At 43.0% G+C, this 24,956-nt stretch overlaps 1 protein-coding gene across 10 annotated transcripts in view; it reads left to right on the top strand.

Annotated features, from left to right (window-relative positions):
* Nucleotides 1-24,956, top strand: part of EPHA5 (EPH receptor A5) — a 202,963-nt gene that overhangs the window by 159,854 nt on the left and 18,153 nt on the right. For 7 of the 10 annotated variants that reach the window (XM_027676978.1, XM_027676976.1, XM_027676970.1 and 4 more), the window contains 7 exons: nucleotides 5,520-5,585; nucleotides 12,177-12,244; nucleotides 13,658-13,783; nucleotides 14,793-14,978; nucleotides 19,288-19,349; nucleotides 20,135-20,344; nucleotides 22,165-22,314. In XM_027676978.1, the coding sequence (XP_027532779.1) occupies nucleotides 5,520-5,585; nucleotides 12,177-12,244; nucleotides 13,658-13,783; nucleotides 14,793-14,978; nucleotides 19,288-19,349; nucleotides 20,135-20,344; nucleotides 22,165-22,314 (868 nt within the window). The remainder of the gene's footprint in view (nucleotides 1-5,519; nucleotides 5,586-12,176; nucleotides 12,245-13,657; nucleotides 13,784-14,792; nucleotides 14,979-19,287; nucleotides 19,350-20,134; nucleotides 20,345-22,164; nucleotides 22,315-24,956) is intronic. The other 3 variants (XM_027676979.1, XM_027676974.1, XM_027676973.1) reach the window with 1 other exon arrangement.

The following is a 24,956-nucleotide window of genomic DNA, read 5'->3' as shown; positions in this document are numbered from 1 at the left end:
GGTTTTCAGCACTGTGGGAAGGAGACTGACTGCTCCAGAGCAGTTCCCCCTCTTTTGTCCTTCAAACCAAGTCCTGTTTGCAAAACTGACAGGGCCTTAGGGTGAGTGTTAAGAGTCCGCTGGTCCCTCCAGTCCCCCAGGCTTTTGAACTTTGTATCACTAAACAAAAGCATGGGCTTTTATGGAGTAGAGTGGGAATGGTATTAGGTCAATGCTGTGCATGTTTGCAAAAGCTGCTCAAAATAGCTAAGAAGTGTACTGTGCATCTGCATTTATAGTCAGCTACCCATTATGGATGACCTTTTCTTCTCAAGTGATCTTCCAGAGAACCAGAGGGAGCTTTTCATAGAACTTGAGAAAAAAATAATTTTGAAGCAACAAGAACTGCCCTTCTCATGGTGTCATGCATATATAGAAAGTCTTTTTCTGGCAAGGAACTAGCCTTTGAAAGACAAAGCAAAGTCAAATCTTGCCAACTGGGTATTGGCAATTAGGGGCTTCTGCACCAGAGTATCCATCCTTGACCTTAGCTGATTTAGACTTTTAAATATTAGTGCCTGTGGTAGCAGAGGGCTACTTTTGGGACACAAATATGTGCATCTTGTTAAAAAGTGACTTTCAGGGAATAGAGAGAGTGAAAGATTGTGATGTATATCCTAGGTGCTGGGGCAATGTTTACAACCTTCTGTGATGTGGAAGGTAAAAATGGATTAATTTTGCCACAACCTCCCCCCATCCTATTTTTCAAGTTGTGTCAGGGCTTAAAATAGTTTGCTTTTTTAATATTTCCATAGGAAACAGGAGACAGTCTATAGATAATGTTTTTCATAGAGAATTTTTCCAGCATGAGTCACAATTTTTGTTAGTTGGGACTTTTTAAAGGATTTTTATCTCTACATTTCTTGCCTGCTCTTCCTTCTTCCTGCAGGACATTGTCTCGTGATTTATAGCCACTTTATGATGCTGCCTGCTGCCAAATATTCCCCACAATTCACCTGACAAGAGGAAGGATTTTGTTGAGGAAGCTATTGCTTTGCCAAGTCAAAATTCCCATCCACCAAGAGCAGGCAGGGTCTGGGCCTGCTTCTGTTTGGGTCAAGGTTTTTACTACCTCCATCACGTTAACAGCCTCTTTGCTGGTACATTTTCCCAGCGAGGAGCGTTCACAGCACTGGTGTGCAATGCCATTCTCTGAAAGCAGAGTGCTCCAGTGCACACTTCTGCACAGGGTGATACCTTCCTAGGACTGGTGTGGAAATCTGCTGCCTGTAGTACCCATCTCTAACATCCTGCCGAGATCAGCTCGCCAAATTTGGCTACTTAAACACCTTATTCCTCTTTTATTCTAAACACTTTTTGGCTTTTGCAAGCCAGTCTACACTCCGCAGTTTTGAGGCGGGTTTAGGGACCCAGGATAATCAGCCTTCAGATGACTTCAGTCCAGACAGGAAGTGAGAGTTAACCAAATCTGTAATTAAGCTCCAAGCCCATGAGGCATTGTGCTTGAAAGCATTATTTCTGAGTTGCTCCGGCAGCAGCCAAGGGAACGGCGTAGAAGGACTGTCATGAACAGATAAGTGGCTGGCATAAACTTTGTCTGAGCAGGGAAAATGTGGGGTAGTGCAGCAGTAAGTGACAAAATCTTCTCACCTTCATGCAAATGATGTATTTGATGGCATTGTGCAAGTCCTGTTTCCACTTGGAGAAGGCAACTGGTCTGCCCTTCAAGCTGAAAGTGGTAGCACCTCGAGGCTCCTGCTGAGCACCCCAAGTGGATGTAGTGTTTAGAAGTGGGGTTTTACAGTGTCTTGTCTTGGCTGTAAAGTGGATAGAGGATGAAGAAGAAAGTCAGACTCTTGTCCTTCTGCACTTCTGAATATGTGGATGTTTCACCTTGCTTTGAATGCTAGAAATCAGAAGCATGACCTCTCCTGGGGGTTCACCATGTTGCAGCACTTGGCCTCTTACCTAGAAAAAAAGGTTATCTGTACTTTTTCACGTCTTTTACATCTTATAGAAAAGTATAATGCCAGAGGTCTTTCCAAGTCCAGCTCCTTTCCCTGAAGACGTTGCTTTCCTTCCCATAGTGATTACATAGATATCATCTGCTTGGGCTTCTGCATTCTTGAACAGTGCAAAGACGTGCTTTAACATGTGAACTAGGATAGCTCAGCAGGAAGAGCAGGTGACTCCTTAAACATTCATATACTTCTGGACAAAATGGGAATATATTCCTAGCAGCTCACAGTGTGTAATGCTGCTTCTCTGATGTTTAAAGCAAGCATGTTGACTCGCAAATTGCCAGGTGTAGTGCTGGCCTCCTGACCTGGAGATGCTGGAAGCAATCATTGCCATCCCTCAAGGCTGCATGAAGGATTAGAAAAATCTTCCCAGGCACCCTCAAGTATTTCAGTCTTTAATTGCAAACCTCTGAAGAGCATCCCATTAGAACAGCTTATTAAAAGCAACAAACAAGGCTTTCATTTATCATAATTCCTAGACTTCAACTTATAACTCTTAAAAGCCACAGCTATATATGGCAGAGCCTCTCTGAATTCTATCTAGCAGCTAAAAATGTAGTTTAATTCCAAATGCTCACCAGGTCATCTGCAGACTTGTGGTAAATTAATTGCATTAATGGTAGGCACAGTTGTTGGGGCCCATGATATTTATACATTTCATTAATAAAGCATGTAGCCCAAGGTTTGAAACAATGCCGAGTTTGTTGGTAAGTCCTCCTAACATACGTTTGTTAAAGTTTGCTCTCTGGACGGTTGGGTTTGGAAACCACATAAGCATTTCAGGGGTCACCTTAGCTAGAACTGGAGGAGGAGTGTTATCTTTGTGTGCCCAAGGTAACTGAAAGCAGTAGAGTTGGGCTAGACAAGGAACAGGGCAGTGCCAGCAGGCTGTGGAGATCCTGGAAGTGTCACTGGAGCTCCAGGCTCTTCTGCATTTTCTCTACCTGTCTGCAGCCCTTTTCTTGATGCCAGGGCTCAGAGCCTTGTCACACCTTGTTTGAAGACAGCTTGGCATTTGGAGTTGGCGTCGCCTCAGCACCTTGATCTTTCCCAGCAAAGGGGATTTAACACTGCAGGTGTTTGCTCAATAACTTCCACTGTTACGTGGGCATGTCATCTGTTATCCTGCAGCAGATCGAGTGGACTCCTGACCAAGAGCATCCCCACAAGCTCTCCTCAGAGTCTGCTGGTGGATTCAGTGAGGCTGGAGGAGACTTTGCAGATAAATTTGATGTTTACAGTGCTCAGTTCCACTCTTATTGCTCCCTGGTATAGGTCAGCTTGCTGGCTAAAAGTCCTCTGAAGAGGTCCAGGTGTATTTCATTAAACACCAGTGTCTTATCCACAGCATTTGATCTTGTCTGGAAAACTTTTGCTTTCAGCTCCTCAGTTTCTAGATTTAAGAAAACCCTGCATGAAGTGAGGAGATGGGAAATTTGACCCCTCCTCAAAGCCATCAGCACCCAAATGTAATGGCCACAAGGTGCATGTTGGGGTTGCTGGAGTTTAACACCAGTTTTGTTTGACTCAGGATTTTTATATTCTGAAGTTTATCTACCGAGTCAAGCCATCCTTTTAACATGAGTAGTAATAAATCTTCCTTTGTCCTAACTGTTCAGTCCAATTAGTAGGTTCACTTACCTTTCCTAGCACTCCTTGGACTGGAAAGTGAATTTTGTTGTCTGCTGATACAGTTTAGTTTTTTTCTAAGCACTTTAGATTTCCCATAATGTTAAAATTCAGAGTATTTTGACCACAGCTGTATAGCTGATGTGTGTGCTGGAGCAAGGCTGCATTGAGGCACATTTCCCTTGCACTTCAGCATTTTTTTCTTCCATATAAAGAGAGTGAGATCTGAAGTGCTCTGCATTCAGTGCAGTGAATTGATTTTGTCTCAGAGCAGCCCAGTTGCTGATGAGGTGCTCAAAGAGTTTTCTTTGTTTAAGAAAACAGCGAGCTCTTTTCATTTTAAGGAAGTGGTTGCTTTTCAGGTTAATTGAACTGTTGTTTCAAAAACTTTGACTTTGCATGCTGAGTGGTGTGGGGGTGTAGGACGGGCAGCAACCATGAGAAAATGCCTGGGGGAAAAGGGCCTCCTATCTGAAACATAAGTGTCACAGCCACAGTGATCTTATGGAGATGCACCAGTTCCCTGCACTCAAATCCTGCAAGGTTAAAAGAAGAAAATTACAAAATTGATTCAAAATGCATAGTGCTTGGCTTCCCTTTGTGCGCTTTTGGGGTTTGGACCTCTGGTGTTAACTTGGATCAGTGGAGTGGTTTAGAGAAAACTGATCTGCTTCCATATTAGTATGACTGCACAAGCTGGGGTATTATGAAAATAGAAAATATTGTCAATTATAGTAAGAAATATTGGCATTGCTGTTTAGAAAATGTTAGCAAGTTGTTTTGCTGATGCAAAAGGAGCTTAGAAGACATTCTTCACCAGCTCTAATTTAAGTAAGCACATAATCCAGTATATAATTCTGTAAATCATTGCATGCCTGAAGTTATTTTGCATCATAATTTAAGGCAGTGCAGTTGCAGAATGTTAATTCTGTCTAAATAAGCTATTTTAATGTATTTAGGCATTGTAAGTTAAACTGTATAAAAGTCTGATGTGCACAGAATTTTTTTTGAGAACGACATGTTATGATGACTGAGGAGAAATTATGAGTGAGATCTAACTGGAGCATATCTACACCATTGGGCTCTTGCTTGTACTGAAGTCCTTTCTGCTGTTTCTTCTGCCCTATGTTCTTTTTCAGGGTGAATTATCTTAATAGATTTGGTAACAGAAAAATTATCTGTGCACATTTTCTGACAAGGATAAAGGGTGCAGCCAGCCTTGGGTTACTGATGCCAGGTGAACCCAAAGTCTAATTAGACTAGAGTAATGGCTGAGCAGCCTTCAAAGGCAAGCTGTAGATGCATGCAGTGCCTTTCAGCTCACCATATTTTGAGTTTATTTAGGCTGAATGCTCTCGCATGACTCACAAGGTCCTGCCTCTGCAGATACCTAAAGTGGGTGCAAAGCTTCGCTGATACAAGGAGATGCAGAAAGGGCTCTGTGAGTTGAGTACATGCATAAGGGTCTGCAAAAGCAGGGGTTTGTATTCATCCAGTACTTTTCTTTTTTCAAAGGAGATTGTATTTGTACCACATGCACGCTTGTGGAAAAAAGTCACTTTGCCTGCTTCAAGGCAGGTGCTTAAGTTTAAGCACATGGGTGGCCCCGTTAATCCTAACTGTGGTACTCAAGTACAGGAAGCACATGGTTAATTGCTTTACAGGACCAGGATCTATACACTCTCCCCAAGGCATTTTTCTGCAATGATAGCAACATGCTGTGAAAATCTTGCAACCCAGGGTGTTAAGGTCCAAATAATAGTTGCAATAAGAAAGAAGAAGTGCATATAAAAATGTTGCAAATGTATTTGCACCTTGCCAGGACGGTGGGATTATTCCTTATCCTGGGCCTTTTTGTTTGCTTTTCAGTTGCTGCGATCATGGCTGTGGGTGGGCTTCTTCTCTTCGTGCTGTTGCCTATCCGAGCCTAACATGGTCAGTGTTCCCACCTGTGCTGGCTCCTACTTCGTGTCCTCCATCCATGTTTTCTGTGCGCAGTCTGCCTCTCCCTTCCTTTCTTGTATTGGTCTGGAAATCACTTTCTCATCTGATCTCTGTACCAAGCTTGTCTATCTCAACAACTGGAAATAGCATGACCCAAAGCAGAGTGTGTCTCCAGCAAGAGGGGAAAAAAAGACAATATGTTATGACATGATCAATCCAGACACTGCACCAGGTGTCTAATAAAACATCACATATGCTGGACACTCATCAAGTTCTGCTTCTTGTCATTAAAAGGGGACGGGGAGGTAATTTGCCCCCAGAGAGGAGGCAGGGGGTAGGTGGGAGTGGAAAGGTATTTAGTGGCATGTAACATGCATGTCAGTGGAATGAACTGTATGTCATCGACATACATGTCAATGTATGACATACACAGCAATGACATGATGCTGTTTGCCAACGATATGCTCCAGCAGTATTGGACATATCTCTGCGGGCATCAAGAGGTGCGTGTCCATACTGCATGCTGTCCTGTTCTTGCCACCATCTGGGCTGCCTCACCAGTTTCTACTCTCTTGTATTCTCCCCTCTTTTCTAACTAATCAAAGGAGGGGTGATTTTAATCACGTTGGTTTGTCTGGACGCAAGTTGAGTTGCTTCCCAAAGGGAATGCATTTTAGGCCCCTGAATTGACTGTAATCTGTGCAGAGATCTTCCCAAATCTCCTGAGACTCATGAAATCACCATCCCCATCAAGTAGCTGCTTGAGACCATAGAAGGTCTGAGACATCCCACATGCATTGTTAAATTGGGATGGTTTTTCAGCACAGCTGGTGAGAGATGTGAAACTCTTCTACTGTGTTTTCTGGGGGATGCTGAGGCTTTGCATGTTGGTAGCTGGGTTGTGGTGCAGTCCTTGCTGTAGGGCACAGCAGTCTCTAAGGTGGACCATTTTTGGGTCCTCTAGTGCTGTATTTTTGCTTTGACAGAGGCCTGAACCAGGGAGAACTTTGTGAATGCGAATCCCAAAGGCCCTAAAACAGAAGGGGGGTTTGTGGGTTTTTTCCCCTGATGGAGCATTTTTCAGTTGGTATTTGTGACTTTTCAGTTAGTGCTCAACTCAAAGTGTGTGCCTGCAAAATGTTGTTCTGGTATGTGAGCCACCATTTTGACAATGATTGTGCTGAAAGAAAACCTCCTGGTACTTCTGTTGTCTGTCATGCCTGTGCCACCAGTGCACAAGCAGTCCCTTGCTGCAAGTCATGCTTCAAATGTCTTCAGCAAGGCCCCCAACCAGAGTGTGACAGCAATGGAAAATACTTCTCAGAGGAGACCAGGAATGCACTGGATGGCTACGAAGAAGAGAGAGACATAAAGAAAACTTGGCTGACCTGGAAAACACCCTCTGCAGGTTTCCTCCTAAGCAGCAGAGACTAATGTAGGAACAAGCTGGGAGGGGAAAATGGGAAAAGTTACTTAAAGGCACAGATGTCATTGGCTCTGCTATAGGAAGGCACGACAACCTTTTTAGAGAGATTTATGGAGATCACTTCAGAGGGAGCTTCCTGTAAGCGGGGAAAATGGTATCTTGTTTAAATTATTTTTAATTGTTCTGGCAGTGGTCTAGGAAAGTAGGGAGTCATTCACTACAAAGGCAGGGAAGGTCTAAAGGCTAAAAATACCACTGCTGGATTTGTGAAACTTCCTTTGTAAGGCATCCAAGTTAATCAGGGGTCAAAGACAGGGTCACACTGTGTAGAGGTGGACAGCAGTGCTGGGAAAGCAGCTAAGAAGATTCTGAGCCTGCAGCCCTTAGGAAGGGAATCTGTTCTGGTTCCTCTCAGGCCAGCCATCTAGTGTATCTTTGCACTGAGCTGAAGATCTTAGCTTGTCGTCACCAGACCTTTTACTGCTCTTCTGATCTCGTGCAGGAGAAAAGTGAACAGAAAAATGGGAAGTAACTTCCAGTATAAAAGCTGTTAGTTTTACACCAGTCCCTGATTTTGTGATACTGAATTTATTCTAGGATTTAAGCAGTAAAGGCAAATGCTGAACATGGACCAACATCACAAGTGATAGGCTTTTGCTTCTGCCTCTCAATATCGGTATTGTTTATCAAGGATGAAGCTATTTACTGAACAAGTTATTGTCTCCACACATGAGCTGAGGCGACAGGATCTTGGCCAGATGGATGGATCTGTGTTTGTTTGTTCCTCTGCATGGAACATAGTCCTACCCTGCAACACGTATGCAGCTTTATTGATTTACCATCTTGGAACAAATAGTCTGAAATGAGCACCAACCCCTCGTAAAACGACAATCTTGCAGTCCTTGCAAACCTCCTGTAAAATGACAGCTTGAGGTGGGTTGGATGCATTCCTCAAAGCTGATTTATTGAGAAGGTGTACTTCTCAGTGAAGGTCTCACCCCTGCAAAACAAGTGGTGTTTTGTCTCTGTTTCAGAGAAGCACACATACTTCGTTAATCTCATATTTAAGAGATTAAATACATGTATAAATCTCTGCAGCTGGGATAGGAGATTGCATGCTACTTTCAGGGCACAACCTATTCGATTGGACTGACTGCATCTAGCAAAATGAAGTCCCTTTCCTCATTGGGGATGTCTAAATGCTGTCCCTGCTTGCATTTCCAGTAATGCCTAGGCTGTGTGCTGAGATGCTTTGGCCTATGCCTGTTAAAAAAGCATGTAAAACTCTTCCACATCACCACCTTGGGGTTGGATGTCCAAGGTCCACATTCACAGTCCCCTGACTGTGTCTTGCCTGGGTTGTGACCAGAGTGGTGGCCCCAGCTAGGGAGATGAAAACTCCTTCCCTTGGGCATTCTCTGTTTTTCAGGGGGATGCCTCAAGTGATGGAGGGGCCACACACAACCCAGCAAGGGCACCCTGAAGCACAGGGCAGACACAAAGAATCTCCATCGGTCCAGAGAGAGCAAATATCTTCCTACCTCACGTCTTGGAGGATTTTTCTCCATGAGTTGGCTTCTGCCATGCAAGGTAGTGGGCATTGGTTTCCCAGCTGGATTCTTCATCTCTCTGCCTGTCCGTTTTATATTTTATAAACCTATATAGGGATCATTTTACAACTTCACTTTTATAATCTGCTCCATAAATATTTTACGAGCTGCCTGCCAATTTGCAAGTAGTTTTTAAATAAGACATGATGCCTTAAGAATATTTAAAGTCTCACTTTTTTTTTCCTCTGATACCTTTATTGAAAAACACGGAGCTGTGCAAGGAAGACACCTGCTTTCTAGACAGAGAAACTGGGAGAAATCCACAACAGGAGTAAATTAATTGATATTCAGGTGTGCTGCTGAATTATGTTACCTTTTTGGCTGAGTGTCTCCAGCTCAGTGGGAGATGAAATGAGTGTCAGGATATTCATGCTTTTGCTATGCATGATATAGAAAAGATATAGGAAATCTATAGTATGTACAATGATAATAAACTGGAGAATGAGTCTTCCATCGAAGCTTTTGACTCGCAACTTTACCATTAAATAGTAAGAACAAATGAACGTGCAGAAATGGATTATTTCACAAACAGTTGGGAGCTTTTTCTTCTCCCAAAATGTATTGCAAAGCCACAATATTTAGAATCTTTCATCTGCCAGTAAGATTCACCAAGTGAATCAGGACTGTTAATCTGAAATTGAAGATTTTTATGGGATTTAGTTGGGGAAAAAGGAGAAAAAACTGCTTGTGTGTGTTATTTAAAGCACCTGAAGGTCAAGAAGGGACTAAGTGCAGTTTAGTTAGCAAATACATGGCATGTTTCTCTGGATAGTTTAAGAAAGTGAGTTTGAGAAGGGCACAAGTGATTGCAACAGGCAGGTTTTGCAGCGAGCTTTATTAGTGACACCCAACTGTTGCTTGACAGTCACAGTCCACTAGCTGCCATTTCACTTTGATATGTCTTGTCAAAGCTTGTTTTAACGATTCTTTGGGTGCCCCAGAGCCTGATTTCATATGCTAATATGACGTGTTGCTGTATGTGTTACCCAGCTTGAGAGAAGGGTACAGCTGGAGCCAAGTGGTTTGAATTGGCCCTTTGAGTGTGTCCCTGGGCAGAAAAACATGGACTGTTGTGCATCAAGGTGTGCTTAAATCACTGGATGCAAGGGATGGCATGTTCCCCATTTCTGTCTCCTCCATCTTTATGGTCGAAGAATCGGGAGATGCAGGTCATACAAAGGATGATGGTAGAAAAGCATCTTTGTAGGTGAAGTACTCCAAACCTAAAGAAGAGATGAGGGCATTTGCTTCAAAAGGCAAAGAGAAGAAATCTTGGATATGTGCATTTGGTAAAAGGATGAATTGAAATATTTGTGTATTTTTAAAAGAAAAATTGAGTTATATGCCTTTGTCCAGAAAAATTACTTCTGCAGAAAATTGATGTCACTTTTGGCAACTTGCAGCAACAAAAAATGGGGTTCCCAGAAGTGGGACTTGTTACTGAAACTCATATCTCTAGTTTATTCAGTTAAAGGGGGAGGTAGTACAATAATGAAGGAGAGGGTTTGTGAACACCAGAATGTGCTTTGAAGTGAGCCTTACTCCCAGGGTCTCCATGTAGACCTAGTGCTTAGGGTTTGAGTTAATTATGCAGGACCCTATCTCAGGAAATGGCACTGCTGCTGCTGGAGAAAGGCAATGAGCACAGATGCGCAGATAACTGAGCCGTGTGTCCGGGCACCTCATTGCCGTTCTCGTGGGTTTTGCATTCAAAGTGTGATGATCTCAGCTTGGTTGCTACTGCTGAAATCGTGCCCTGCATGGATAGCCTGGCTGTTTATCAATTGCAATCTGTTTATCTCCCTGCCTGTGTCCCCGGACTGCCTGTCAGCTTTCCCCTTGTCTTCTGCACCTTATCTTGATCCATTCCCCTGTGCTTGCACAACCTTTGCAATCTCTGTTTTTCCTTCCTCTCCCTATGACACAGGTCTCCCCTTCTCCCCAAGGTAAGCTTCCTCTTCCCTGGAGTAGCCCCAGAAGCTCATATTGGTTTTCCCCTTCTCAACCCCCTGGCGTCCAGCTCTGCTGGGTCCAGCTCAGTGACAGAGTTTTGTCATGTTCCGGATTTTGTTTGTAACTGTGATAGTTTCACAAACCCAGTGCCAAAATCCTATAGCCAAAAGGCTGCTGGGCCCCTTGCATCCAGGCAGACAGCAGTTCCCTGTAATAGGACTTCATGCTGAGGGCATGTTTCATGCAGATGCCTATTACTGCCTCCTCCTAATTGCAGTTTTGTTTCTGCTAATCATATGCTCCTCCTTGCTGTGAGTGATGCTGGAGTGTTCACATGCCCCTAGCTCAAAAATCACGGGTAATGGAAGAGAAGTCTCCAAGTTTCTCAGCTTTAAGTGGCTTCTTAGTAATCTGAGACTTTCTTTGAGGTTGCCAGCTAGCAATCCCACTGCATGCTGACTGGCTTGCAGGTGTCTCTTTCAGGTTTTTCACTCTACCAAGCAGTGTCCCTCAGTCTCATGTCCATGCAGTTTGCTGTAAGGATGATCCAGTTCCCATACCCAGTTGTCATATCAGGTCCTTGAAATGACTGGCATATATATGTGCATCCTACCTACCTGATCCCATATTTTTTAATGTATGTGTGTTTATAGCAATTCTCCTTCTCTATACAGTTATCTTGTGGCTTCCTTTGTGGTTGTCTAAGTGAAGCAGATCTCAGAAATGCCACCAAATAAAAAGTGTAATGCCAATGCAAAGTCATTGCCTAGAAAACCAACAAGAAGAATGAGGGCTGAGCCGGGGAAGACTAACCAAAGACTAATAGGAGGATGCCCTGAGGGAGATGCAATTCCAATAAGACTGTGGTTGCAACGCTGTGGTAGGATTCAGCAGCATCCTTGCACTGTCTAGTGCTACGGTGGGAGCAAGATAGGTCAGGGAGGGACTGCGTGTCTTCTTCCATCTTTATTCTGCTGGGCAGAGGGTGAATGGTGGAAAGTCAGGAGATGTGCAGGAAATTCTGTGCAGAGCAAGAAATACATAGGAGACCCTTGAAGGCAGTGAGGCAACAGGTTTTGATTTGGTTTAAGCCATTACTTTGCATGTGTATAAGGTGTTAATGTTCACACAAGGCTGTTTTCTAAAGAATCAAAATTTCAAGTTCCTTGCAAATGCCCAGTGGATGAAGGGGAGCATGCAAGACATACAACGTAGTGCCTTGCAAAAGCTCTGCAGTCCAGGAGATCTTGTTTCTTCAATTCTTATGTTGCATCCCATTCCCCTTCCATTGTCCTTCCTGTTCTGGCTTTTTTTTTCTTCTTAATAATAGCTGCATTACATGTAAGGTAGAGTGGAGTTGTTCAGAAGCATCTCTGGGATTTGGAAACACAAGTCCTATTGAAAATCTATGGGCCTTGGGCCCTGAATCCCATTAGAAAAATTGCAAGTAGTTTGATGAGCTAAAACTGGGACAGCAGCAATAGAGCCACTAGAGAGGTTGGATTTGTGTTTTGTGTGATTCGAAGTAAAGAACGGAGTTCTACCATACCAGAGACAACAACGCTCTTCTGTTGTGTTTGGATTTTTTTTCAGGCGATGTGGCTATAGCAAGGCTAAACAAGATCCAGAAGAAGAAAAGATGCATTTTCATAACGGCCACAGTGAGTAAAGAGAAAACATGTATATATGTGTCTTTGGCTTTCTGTGGTAATAAGAAATACAACTGAGACATGGTTTTCTGAAAAAAAATATAGTTTTGCTGGTAATGTACAAAAGAATCATTTGTTCAGTAGGTCCCCCCTGCCCCTGCTGTAAGCCCCACAGAGAACTGAAGATTTGAACAGCCCTTATATGCGCTGAGCTATTCACACCTGTACATTTTCAACAGATCTCTCTAGTGAGCCATTTTGGTTTGTTCCTCTGTCTTTGCTGTGTGACCCATGGTGCTATTAATTTTGCCTGGTCAGCATGTAAAAACTCTACGTTTTTGTGGTCTGGATGCATCAGTCCAAAATACCTGTTTGATACCCTTGCTTCAACCCAGCCAGCCATGAGGACCAAGCCCACTGCTACTCTTTGCATTGGATGCCTCTGCAGAGGTGTGAGGAATAACACCTACTTCTTGCTCCTAGGAAGCTTTCAGAAGTGCTGTGTTGATGCCTTGTATACAAAAACCCTCTGCAGTGATGCTAGAAAGTAAATCTCATGGTTACTATCAGTCCTTCTGTTCATGCAAAGCCAGCGTTTGAAGAGCCTTCCTTCATCAAGTGCTGTGGGATCTGGACATGGGTAACAGTGAGGTGCCTTTTGGGGTGGAAAAGGCAAACGCATCTTGAGTGAAAGTCAAATTTCCATTAGTGCTGTGTAATGAAGGCAGCAGGAAGCAAATCAATTAAGAGCCACAATGTAATGTAGCTGTCTCATTAGACTGATGAGCAATTCTTCATGTGAGTAGCCTTAATGATTGTCAAAACAAACTTATAATATGGATAATGAAAATACTTTTTCCCCCTCTCAAATCCTGGAGAAAAAGCCTGCTATCGATTATATTTATACTGGTACAACCCACAGGCTTTGTACTGCAAATATGCAGTTCATTTAAATCTCAGTAACGCCATCTGAAATAATGTGGCTGATTAATTAACTAATATGTGACTGGTAGGGCATAATTTATTTCAGCTCTCCTTCAACCCCTATCCATCCAACTTGCTTCACAAGTTGCTCCTGTAACATCTTGGTTTTTGCACTTTTCCTCCTGGTGTACTCTCTCCAGTTCCAGAAAGGGATCCTTTTGCACCAGACCCCCGACCAGCCCATTACACAGCACCAAAAGGGACTTGCTGTACATCATTCCAGCTGAGCACTGTGATGTACTTTTCTAAATACAGTGAAGTTGCACATGCATCACATATAAGCTAAATATCATTTTCCAAGAATAGTATTAATTTTCACCATAGAAATAGGCTTCCTTGCTGCAATGTTTTCCATCAAAGCAGAGTTCAAGGGACAGGAGTGTGTAATGCCCGTCTTCTGTATTGTCATGCACTATTAATGTTTTAAATTTGTGTCTGCAGTTAAGCTGCCTGGAGTAAGGACCTACATTGATCCCCACACCTATGAGGACCCTAATCAAGCTGTCCACGAGTTTGCTAAGGAGATTGAAGCTTCATGCATAACTATTGAAAGAGTTATTGGAGCTGGTATGGAAATGCATTTCATGACCCTTAGCAACATGAAGGGTTGGCTTTCTTAATATAAGAGATATGGGAAGGGCCATGAAATATTTGAGCTGCTAGTTACCCTGCAAGTGATGATGAGCATGTTCCAACTGAAGTTTGGGACAAACCTCTCTTTGCAGTTTTGAAATGCAGTAACTGAACTGAAAGTGTCAGAAAATGGTCACGTTTGGATCAAGCTGAGTCATTTCAGTGGATGCTAAGGGAAATGAGTCACTTAATTTTCACTCTTTTTTTGCCATTTTAACCTTTTTCACCTCCCTCATAAAGGTCAGTCTTGAAGAAAAATTTAAGAAGTCATCTGGGAGATTAAAAAAGCACAAACCAAAGTCCAAAGCTTTAAACTTCCTTGGTTAAAAGAAGAAACTCTATTTTCATTCCAGCTGTTTGTTTAGACTTGCATCCAACTTTAGGAGTATTTTCCATGATGTAAAATTATGGGTTTGGGGGTAATTTACTATTCACCAGAAAAAAAGATCCATTTGGGTTACTTTTTTTAAAAGTAGTCATAAAATTGTAAAGGGTTTATATTCTACGAAAATATATGTTAGTGTGAAAAGCTAACAGCATTCCATCTATGTAACTTACCAAAGGAAGGTTAAGAAGCAAGTGGTTTGTGTTTTACACCTATCCATACAGGGCCATGGTATAGAATGTGACAGGACTTTTTCATCTAGTAGACAAAAGTATGAAATTAAAAAAAAGGCTCAGTAGAATATAAAGCATAGCTCTTTAAATGAAGGAAAAATACATTTTTATTCCCAGTTTTCTTATGGTTATGAATTACTTGGCTTTTGGTACACCAGCTATTTGAGATGGTGATACTGTGATGTTCAGCAATCCACATCCATGAGTGCAGAGCAGCCCTGCCTGCTTTTGATCAGCTGAGACTGAGCTGCATCCTGTAGACACATATGCGTCATGCGTTCCCTGGACATGCTGTGATCCCGTCTTTTCTGACTTTTCTCTGAAGGTGAATTTGGGGAAGTCTGCAGTGGACGGTTGAAGCTGCAGGGAAAGCGTGAGTTTCCTGTGGCTATCAAAACCCTGAAGGTGGGCTACACAGAGAAACAGAGAAGAGATTTCTTGGGAGAAGCAAGCATCATGGGGCAGTTTGACCACCCCAACATCATCCACCTGGAAGGTGTCGTCACAAAAAGTAGGTACAAGTTGCTGTGGGCTGCTGTTCTTGAACTCTGGCTGATGGGAGAGTTGGTCAGGGGAAGAAGACGGAAGTTACTCACTTTTTGACTGCACCTTTCTTAATTCCTCAAAAAAAAGGAACTCCGTTGCCTGAAGTGTCACACTTGATAGGTCCAGCCAGAAACAGGCTCCCCAACACGGTAAAGGGGGCTTGTGCCCAAAGGGTTTTGGTGTTCATTGAGCTGCAATGGATAGATAATACCTAAAATGATACAAAACTGTAACTGCCTCTGCAGACCTCACTTCGGCATAATATGCATGGTTTAAGAGAAAACCCCTCTTTGAAGGCCCAAAATCAAAGGACACAGAAACGGGAGGTGTTTTTGACCAGTCTCATGCAGTGTGTAGATGATAGAGATGGCAATACGCCTGGGATGTCTGGATGCCAGTGGAGTATGCTGCCTGATTCCCGCCTTGCAAGTAGTTCAGCAGCAAATACCACCTGCAAAATGCAAGAGCATTTTGAACACAGCAACACCAAGCCAACTACTAAGTTTTCTAAGCAGACTTGCCTCTTATTCCTGCCTTTATTTGTTCACTTTTGAAACCACTTGATCCCTAGGGTGAGCAAAGATGTGCTAGGAAGTAGGAAGTGATTTCTCAGGCAAGGAAATGAGAAAGATTTTGCTACCAAGAGTATGGGAGAGGGGGGAACCAATCCCACAACCCCTGATGATTTCCAGTGATCATGTTTTGAGAAACCACTGAAGCAAAGCCCACAGGAGGGTAATACTGAGTCTAGTGATCACTCACATAGGATGTAAGCAAGAACAGAAGGTTTCCAGAAGCAGAACAGGATTATAGCTGAAAATGACAGGATTGTATAAAACCACAGTTAAGGCAAGATCCCCTTGGGATCTAATAGTGATGCCCCTGGTAGTAGTTGCCCATGATGCTGGCATATAGATTATGAGTGGGGTTGAGGGCTTGAGGAAAATGTGAAATGTTGGCAAAACATCTCAGCACAAGAGTTACTGGGGTCTGACTTTTTAGTTAGCAAAACCTTCCATAACTTTCCCAACCCAGTTCTTTTCCAAATTACTGTATGCACTGAAGATAAGGGCAGGGAAAAAGACAGCACATCCAAATTTGCACAGTCCAAGCCTCTCTGGCTGTTGGTGCTGTGCTGAGGCTGTGGAAAATGTGCAAAGGTGTTGTTACTCATTCATTTTAAAGCCTCGGAGGATCTACATTATTTGCATCAAGGATTGTTTTGTCGAAAAGAGCCACTACTTTATTTTAAGATGTCCCTTAAGTGAAGAAGCACCAGCCTCACAAGTGTGAATGGCTGTCTCCCCTCTTGTCTTCATGTTTGGCAACATCAGAGCTTAATTACTGCTGTTCAAGGGGTGGCGTTTGGTGCCACATGACTGCTGTTGGTACTATTTGTCATTAATCAGAGGAAGTGTCTCCAACATTAGTTCTTTTTCAGAGCTGCACTAGGCAAAGTATAGAGATGCTAGCTGTTTGTCTGGTTCACATCCTTATAACCTACACAAAATCAATGCTGTTTTGCAATCAGCAGCCTTTTCTTGCATTTTTTTCTGTGAAATTGCATTTCCTAAGACTTTTAAGAGAAAAAACAAATAAGCAAAATAGATTTCTCCTAAAAATTGAATAAATATCAGGGACACCTTGTGTAACCCTTAATACATAAAAGCTCCAATTTCTAGTCCTCCAGGGATGTGGAATATTGGGTAGGAAGAGACTGATGATTAGACATCCATGAAAGCTGCTACTGGCATGGGCTTGAGTCTTTCTGGCCGCTGGGGCCTCAGGGGGTGGATGGGAATCCCACTTTCAGAGAGAATGTTCCTCCCTAGCAAGCTGCCTTTTATATGAAGTGACTGTCTGCTCCAAAGACTGCGGAAACACCAGGAGCTCTGCTTCTGAATTAGACTTGAAGCAACTGGAGTTTGGATGCAGGGTGGGTACATGCACCCTTAGCTTGTCATTAGCTCAGTACATGCTAGTTTATTCCGTTCAAAATTTCTTCCAGCAGCATCTTCACAGCTTTTTTTCTTTTCTTTTACATGCACTAAAACAACCTTCTTGAATCACAAACTATGTTGCTGTCTCAAAGTATTTTTTAACTTCTTTTTCCCTTCAGTGTTTCATTCATTGGCCTATTGTAGATTCAGATCTTGGGGTAAAATGTCTTTGCTGCATCATGATTTACTTTGGAAGTAAATTAAGTGAAATCGAATTAGGCCATTTTTAATTCTGAAAGATAATATCATGCAGGGGCTTCATACCATTTAACTAATATAGTTCAAATGCACACCTTAGTTAATTTGGATTAACCATCTTCATTGTCCCCTTGCAGACAAGCCCTTAGCTATTTCTGCTTTACAAAGGTAGTGACAGTCCTGTTTTCATTTGCATGCCATTTGGTTGTGCTGACGGTGCGCACATTGCATTAGTACATTGATATGAGTGTCATCCACATACATTTTATGGCCATGTAATGCCAGCAGGAGGGAGCCCTGCTGACACGGAGAGTCAGCCCAGTGCTTTAGAAGGGCCAATGTTTACTTTTAATTTACTTTGTTGAAAGCTATCTATTTGTGTCTTTATTTCCACGCTCTTGGATATGGGGTTAATTTATTCCGTGATTACTGTCAACCTGCAGCAGTCAGATAATGAAACATAAGTGCCAAAATCTTATTTTCTTTTCTCTGATGGCAGCCAAAGGCAGAAGTCTGGAGGAGGTCCCCCACGGTGGTGGCGTAACAAGACACCATTCTCACTGCAACGCTTGCCTTGAAGTGTCAGAGATAAGGGGCACCATGCTACAGATGGGTGTTTAGTGTTTAAAAACAAAAAAAGAAAAATTAAATTTGAGGCATACCTGGAATTTTTCTTCCCTGCAAATCCACTGACACATTTACCAACCAATAGCAATGGCTCCCTCCCATGTGTAGCCCATGTTGTGCGTAGACAGATGGCTGTCATCCTTGAAGATGGGGCCCGTTATTTTATTTGGGACTCAATATTCTTCATGGTCCCAAAGTGCATTTCTCATATTAAGAGTAATACTTTTGGCAAGTTTCAAGCTCAGGCAATAGCTGTGATAGGAACTTAAAAGAATTGAAGCAGCACAGGTCCCTCATGCTGCAAAGGTAGTGTTTGCACAGCAATGAGTATTTTGATGGACAGCTTCAAAATTGCCTTTGTTGTGTAGATAATTAAGCAGTAAATTAGGTAAAATAGTTAAGGTAATGGTAAAGTGGGAAAAATTAAGATCTATCTAAATGGTAGAACATGTGCCAATTTTTAGTATTTACCTTCCTGTGCATGTTGTGACACGCAGCAGCTCTCGTTGATCATTTCTATGAAAGACATTTATAATGCACTTTACAAATAATTGGCAGCTCCTCTTTTGTCTGTGCTTCTTGCTAGCTAATGGAAATTGATTTAAATAAAAAATAATTTACATGTTCTTATAAGATTTCATTGAATTTACAAGGAGTGGAGCGCACCACATTAATTATTGCTATGCCATTGTGGCAAGCTAGCGAGAAATTAGATCTAAAAACTGAGGAAAAACTATATATAATTACCATTAAAATGACTCGGGCATGAAAATTAATCAAACAGATTTGGAAAAACATTATTATTCCTGTCAACAGTAGGAGACCAGATCTTTTGTTAAGAACTTTGATTTCGACTTGCACTCATTCCATACTTGACTAGCTTTTGTTCTGCAGTGTAAATATTCCTTTTCTTACTTCCAGTTGTGTTTACAAAGGTAGTCACATGGAATTACTTGAATTAGAAGGGATGTAATCCCATCCTTTCCTGGTCTTGATTTTGGTGGCTACCAAGCTCAAGCTTCAAATCATCCTGGTTGCTCCTGTTGGGCTCCCGTTGTTACTTCTGGGTGTTAAAGTTCTAGGGAAGAGTCCAAAGAGGTTGCTGTGTGCAATTTGGCCTCTGCAAGCTTTCAGCTTCTTGGTGAAGCTAAGAAGAGGGTTGCCTGGGTTCAGCTTGCAACCTCTTCCTCAATCATCATCTAAACACTCTAGGGCTTGGTACCTCTAACAATATGGGATTACTTTTTCATCCCCTCCTCCTCAATTCCCCTACTTCTATATATATTCTGGGAAAAAACACTTGTCCTCCTGCTGGGACAGCAGTGTCTTGGTATAGATTTACTGTTGCATGCCTGTATATTCAAATGCAGATGCACTATGAAAAGACTTCTGTATTTTCATGTTTTTTAAATAAATTGCTTACAAACTCGTGCACTTTTTTTTTTCCAGGCAAACCAGTAATGATAGTGACTGAATACATGGAGAATGGTTCTCTGGATACATTTTTAAAGGTAATACTTAGATTCTTTTTCCAGAGGGACCTTCGTTAAGGTTTGGGTTGTTTGCGGAGGGTTAATATCAATGAAAATGTTTCCTGGGTATTGGTGCCGTCTGGAGGGAGGAGTAACTCAGTCGTCTGTTTGATCTACATTTGCACAGCATCATGAAGGACCTGGTGCATATGTTGATATAAACAGACAAGAATAAATTGGAGGATATTATGTTTATTTTAGAAGGCAGTTGCCTGCATGGAAATGATTAACTTCTCCTGAAAAATTTGATGTGTTTCAAGAGCACATCCACACTGCATGGCAAACTTGACAGAGTTTTTTCATGAAACGTAAGAGCTAGAAAAGGGAAGATAGGGGAAGTGGTTAGAAATGCAATGTGACAACATGAGGAAGAGCCCCTACCCCCAAATATTCACATGTGAATATTTTACAGGTAGGATTTTGCAGTTCGATACCATTCAGTTGGGCTGGCTGAGAAACAGCCCATCCTGGTTCTCTTATACACATAACTACAAGTGTCACAGTCTCTTTATCAGTCACCAGTGGAAACAGCTCGCTCCTTGATCTCCAGTTAAAAGAACTACATTTCCTTAGCTTTGTCTCGAGAGATCCTAATCTAAACAGTGAAACTTAGAAAAGCTTTGTGGTCAGAGCGTGAAAGTAATGAATTATTAATTTTCCTGATTTTCTTCCCTGGAGACTTGCCTTTGCATTTTTATTCATGTACGCACAATTCTGAGGGTACAGAGACTCTCAACTCATCAAATGTCTCCTTCCTTTTGCAGAAGAATGATGGGCAGTTCACAGTCATTCAGCTGGTTGGGATGCTACGAGGCATTGCATCAGGAATGAAGTACCTCTCTGACATGGGTTATGTACACAGGGATCTGGCCGCCAGGAATATCCTGATCAACAGTAACTTAGTCTGCAAGGTGTCAGACTTCGGCCTCTCCAGAGTCCTAGAAGATGACCCTGAAGCAGCATACACAACCAGGGTGAGTTAGGAGGATATAGTTAGGATTGGGATCAAGAAAACCTTATTCCCTACCACATTTCAGTGTTCAGCAAAGAGGTTTCTACAAATCCAGGGCCTCTAAACTGTGCATGAGGGTTTGATCTGATGTTAACAGTTAATTGTTATCAAATTATTTTTGCAAAAGCCTTAAATTTATAGTGGGGGTAGCCAAATAAGGCAGAATTTCATTAATAAATTCCAAGTTCAGGTTGGGTACATGAGTCAAATAGCAGACTTTGCAAAGTTGCCATGTTTCCAGCTCTACTCTGACCTCTTTGGTGAATACCAAAGGGAGGAAAGAGCAATTGCTTTGCTCAGGTACCCTTGTGGAGATGTAAGCCATGGTCTTCGGAATAATTTGACTGTTTTAAAACGTTGGTAAGTGTGTAATGAATGCCCATTGCAAATAATGCACGTTGCCCCCAACGTTACCCTGAGTAATTTGAGGGTAATTTCTCCCAATCTGAGAAAGAGCTTCTCCAGCCTCAGTACTCTGCCCCTGTTCATCCTCCGTCAATCATTTCAGGACATCAGCCCACCTATCCTAGTGCGAGGCCACATGGCCCCAGCACTGAAGAGAGGGAGTGGACAGGACCCATCCTCAGCAGCACAGACTTGGAGAGAGCCTCCAATATTAATGGCAGTGATTGGCACACCTGGACATGTCCTATTAGCATGTTTTTCCAAGGGTATTGTTTTGCAGGTGGTGGGAGCTCTCTTAAGTCACATTGCCAGTTCCTGCAGAGATCTGGGAAAGGTCTTTCAGCTCTTGGCAGTCACAGCCCCACAATGGGACTCAGTGCACAGCTGGACTAGCACTTCCCTGCAGGCTGGAGGGCTCTCGGCCAGCTCTGCTGTGGCTGCAGTGTGCTGCCATGTGCTAATTGGCACTGCTGAGAATCTGGCCCTTCACTTAAGGCATGCCCTGATAAGGCTGTGAATGACTATTGGAAGAAGAGAATTTGTAAAAGTTGCTTTGGAAGCATGTTCCAAACCCTGTTATTTTTCCAATAACAAACACTGTGAGGGGGTATTCAGGGAGACCTTGCAATATTTAGCTCAACAGTAAGAGGAAGGGACTTCACAGTAAAATATTTTTTTATATAAATCAAGGGAGACAACTCTTTAAACCCAATGAGAAAAGTATTCCTTAGTCCAGAATCCCCTTTCCTTCCCCTTTTCCTTCTCAGAGCTGGTCTGAAGTTTGATTTCTAAAATGATAGAAAGGGGAAAATGAAACAGCAAAGCACATTTGACTGCTGTGGCATCATTTTCAGTCCCACAGCAGAGGCTAAGCAGGCTGGTCTTTGCACACACAGATTTCTGTGCCTACACAGATCCCTCTGCAGGATCGGGACTGCATTTAAAAAAAAAAAAGGCATTACTTCCGCAGCAATTTGCATGAAGCCCTCATTAGATCAAAGTCTTCCTTGGCTTCAGAGCTGTCTGTTCCTCCCCCGCTTGCTCTCAGAAATGGAGGAACTGTATTCCCTTACCAACCCATGCAACATAATTGAGATGTTGATCCTATACATGTCCCAGCATTCAAACAACATTCAAACAACAAACCTTCAGGACAGCCAATTAGTAGGCAGCCTACAAATGCTTATGGGCTGAGATAATGTGGAAAGGGGCCCCATGCTGTCAAACAGATTTACTTTAAAATTCGATGTCTCTTTCCAGAAAGAAAATAACATCCCTTGGTGCTCTGAGGAGAGCTGTTTCGTCTTCTTTTGCATGTTCTCTGCCCTCCTCTGCAATCTGTTTTTTGTGGGTTTTTTCCATTTCTTTTCCATTTAGGGAGGGAAGATCCCCATCCGATGGACAGCACCTGAAGCAATTGCCTTCCGCAAATTCACATCGGCCAGTGACGTCTGGAGCTATGGCATCGTAATGTGGGAGGTGATGTCCTACGGCGAGAGGCCTTACTGGGAAATGACAAACCAAGATGTAAGCACGTGTGAGAGTTGCTGTGTGATGGGACTTTGAGGGCTCAGCATTCATTCTGCAATCAGAGAGGCAGAGTGGGGACAAGATGAGGAGAGCTGCTGTAAAAATGGCTTTGCTCCCCCATGCCAGACAGAAATGATCCTCCCATTTGATGCTCCTTTTTTTTGCAGCAACCCAGAACAGGCTGTGCACAGAGGGAAATGTGTCTGCACAGAGGCAAGCCTGCTTCCCCCAGCAGACTGCTGGAGCTTCACTAATGTTGTTAGAGCTGGAGCCTGTCCCTCCTCTGCTTAATGACAAAGGCCTGCCAGGGGATAGAAGCTGATAAACTGGCAGCATTTCAATTGTGTGTTCAAACCCCTGCTGCCATGTAAAGCAGCAACTCAAGGGAGTCATGGTAAGGGCTTTGTTTCCGTGCACAAAAGCTGGGTGATTTGATCTAGTGACAGCAGTCCACAGAGCTGCATCTTGGTTGTTCGTGCATTGCTGATCTCAAGAGAGTAGTTTTGCTCCTGTTGTGAACATCTTGTAAGTTTGTGCTAACAAAAGCTCTTATGATTCATTTGTACACTACCCTTCCAGTAGTGTCTCCTTGCTCCGAGGTTCCATTGCCCCCTTGAGCTTCTGACCTGAAGGCCGCTCTCTGAAGGATCTCCAAACAGGGAGGTGCCTGGGGACACTGTCTCCTGTCTGACTTCAGCTCCAATCCCAGCCTGGCTAAGGATCTCTTGTTCTTACTTCAGGGCTACATTCAACCCTGAGCTCACCATCAAAATCTGTTCTTGTCCAAGGGTAAAAAACTTAAGCCTGGGGTTGCCAGATTTTCTAGACCCCTCCTGCCTCTTCACATCTCCAAGAACCATGACAGTGAAGGTCTCTGAGAATGCCAACTAGCTCATGAGGTCGGATTCACCATGAGGCATGCGGGGCAGCCCTGCTGCCTGTGGAGATCCTACCACCATGGTTTTCACCATGGGTTTCCTCTGATCACATCATCTGATGTTTTATCCTTTCTTCTTTTTTTAAGCAGCATCCCTATCCCCATGACTTTCTGCCGTTTCACTGGCAGCAAAGGCTCTGGCTGAGCATTCTGTGTCTCCTGCATTTTCTTTGCGAGCCTTTGCCATCAGTGGATGTTACTACCTGTCATGCTGAGCTGCTCTCTCATCTCACTTTGAGTCCAGGCATGGAAACAAGTGGTACCTTAGAGACGGTCACGCCACCTGAGCACGTTGTTTGGCATGAATGCCCCACCGCTTCTGCATTCTGAGGCTGTCACATTTGCAGGAAGTTTGGTAAAGCAGTATGTGTCTACACAGGGATTTATCTCAATCAAATACAGCGACTTTCTTCCATAGTCTGTACAGAGAATGCAGCACTTGAGAGCCAAGCTTTTTCACTCACACTGAGCACTGTAACTATCTTTAGTGCTGATGCACTGGCATGGCACAGATGTTGTTCAGTAAATGCCAGGCTAAGATTAAGGCTGGTGCCAGTGAAATAATGCTCCATGGCCAGGGGAGTCCCTTGTCTGGATCATAACATATGAACATCCACGCTTTGCAGAACTGTTTCAAAAAACCCAAATGCCTCCATACACTGTGGGGCATAGGGTGAATTTCACACTTGCCTGGTGTGAAAGCAGAAAGCAGAGGACTGGTGAGATATTTATGAGCATCAGTTCCTGCTCAAGCTTTGCTTGTGTGTTATTTGCCTCTGCCTACGTGCAGATGGCAAGTGCCTGGATGGTGGTGGCCTCGGACCTTAATTCAGGGCTAGGGCATGTTCCTCCTGCAATTTTTGCCTTCCTCTTTCATCTCCTCTACTTCTTTCCTCCCCTGCTTGTGTTGAGAGAAGAGTCGGTGGTATTAGATACAGCATTGGCTTTTGTGCAGAGGACCAAGGGGTCACATGAGTTTTGGACTCTGTTGCACCAGAGTTTCTTGTTGCATGGCTTGTAATTAAAGCACATCATTTGCAAGCAGAAGTGATGATGAGAAAAATTATTCTCACCATGTTACAGATGGATTGCTTTAAAGGAGGTGCAGTGCAAGAGGGTAGCAGTGTTGTAACTGCAAAGGCCACAAACCACATTTTAAAGTCATAACTGTTCTCTGGATGGCCCTCTAAAAATATGCTTTGGTTTGACTACAAGAAAAAGCTTTGATGCAGGAATTTTTGAGAGGAATTTCGTGACCCGTGTTGCACAGGTTGCTAAGATAAATGATCACAGTGATTGCTTTATAGTATTCAGAGTGGTGGATTATGAAACACAGAGCTAAAAGTGTTGCTTTGGTTTACTGGAATGGACTATCCCAAATGTCCTCTCACAAACATCCAGTTCAGACATCCCAATCCATAAGTGAGTAATGCTTGTCCAGAAGAGGGAGAGGGACAAAAATGCCTCCTTAGGTGCAAATTTTAGCTCCTCAAGTCTTACAAAGCAGTACACACCAATGAATGGAACAGCAAATGTACCACTTTCTCATTTTCTAAGCATTGTGTTGACTACAAGTGACTTGGTCTTTTTTATTTCATTCTTTTGCTTGTCTTATTGCTAGAACTCAGTGGGTAGCTTCAGATGCAGGAGGGTATTTCAGCGTCCTAGCTCCTCGCAGTATTTTGATACCATTTGCATTGTA

This window comes from Neopelma chrysocephalum, unplaced genomic scaffold (genome assembly GCF_003984885.1).
Source record: "Neopelma chrysocephalum unplaced genomic scaffold, ASM398488v2 Primary Assembly neopelma1_42b, whole genome shotgun sequence".
Lineage (NCBI taxonomy): Eukaryota > Metazoa > Chordata > Aves > Passeriformes > Pipridae > Neopelma > Neopelma chrysocephalum.
Note: the sequence above shows the minus strand (reverse complement) of the source record. Positions and strands in the feature narration are given on the sequence as shown.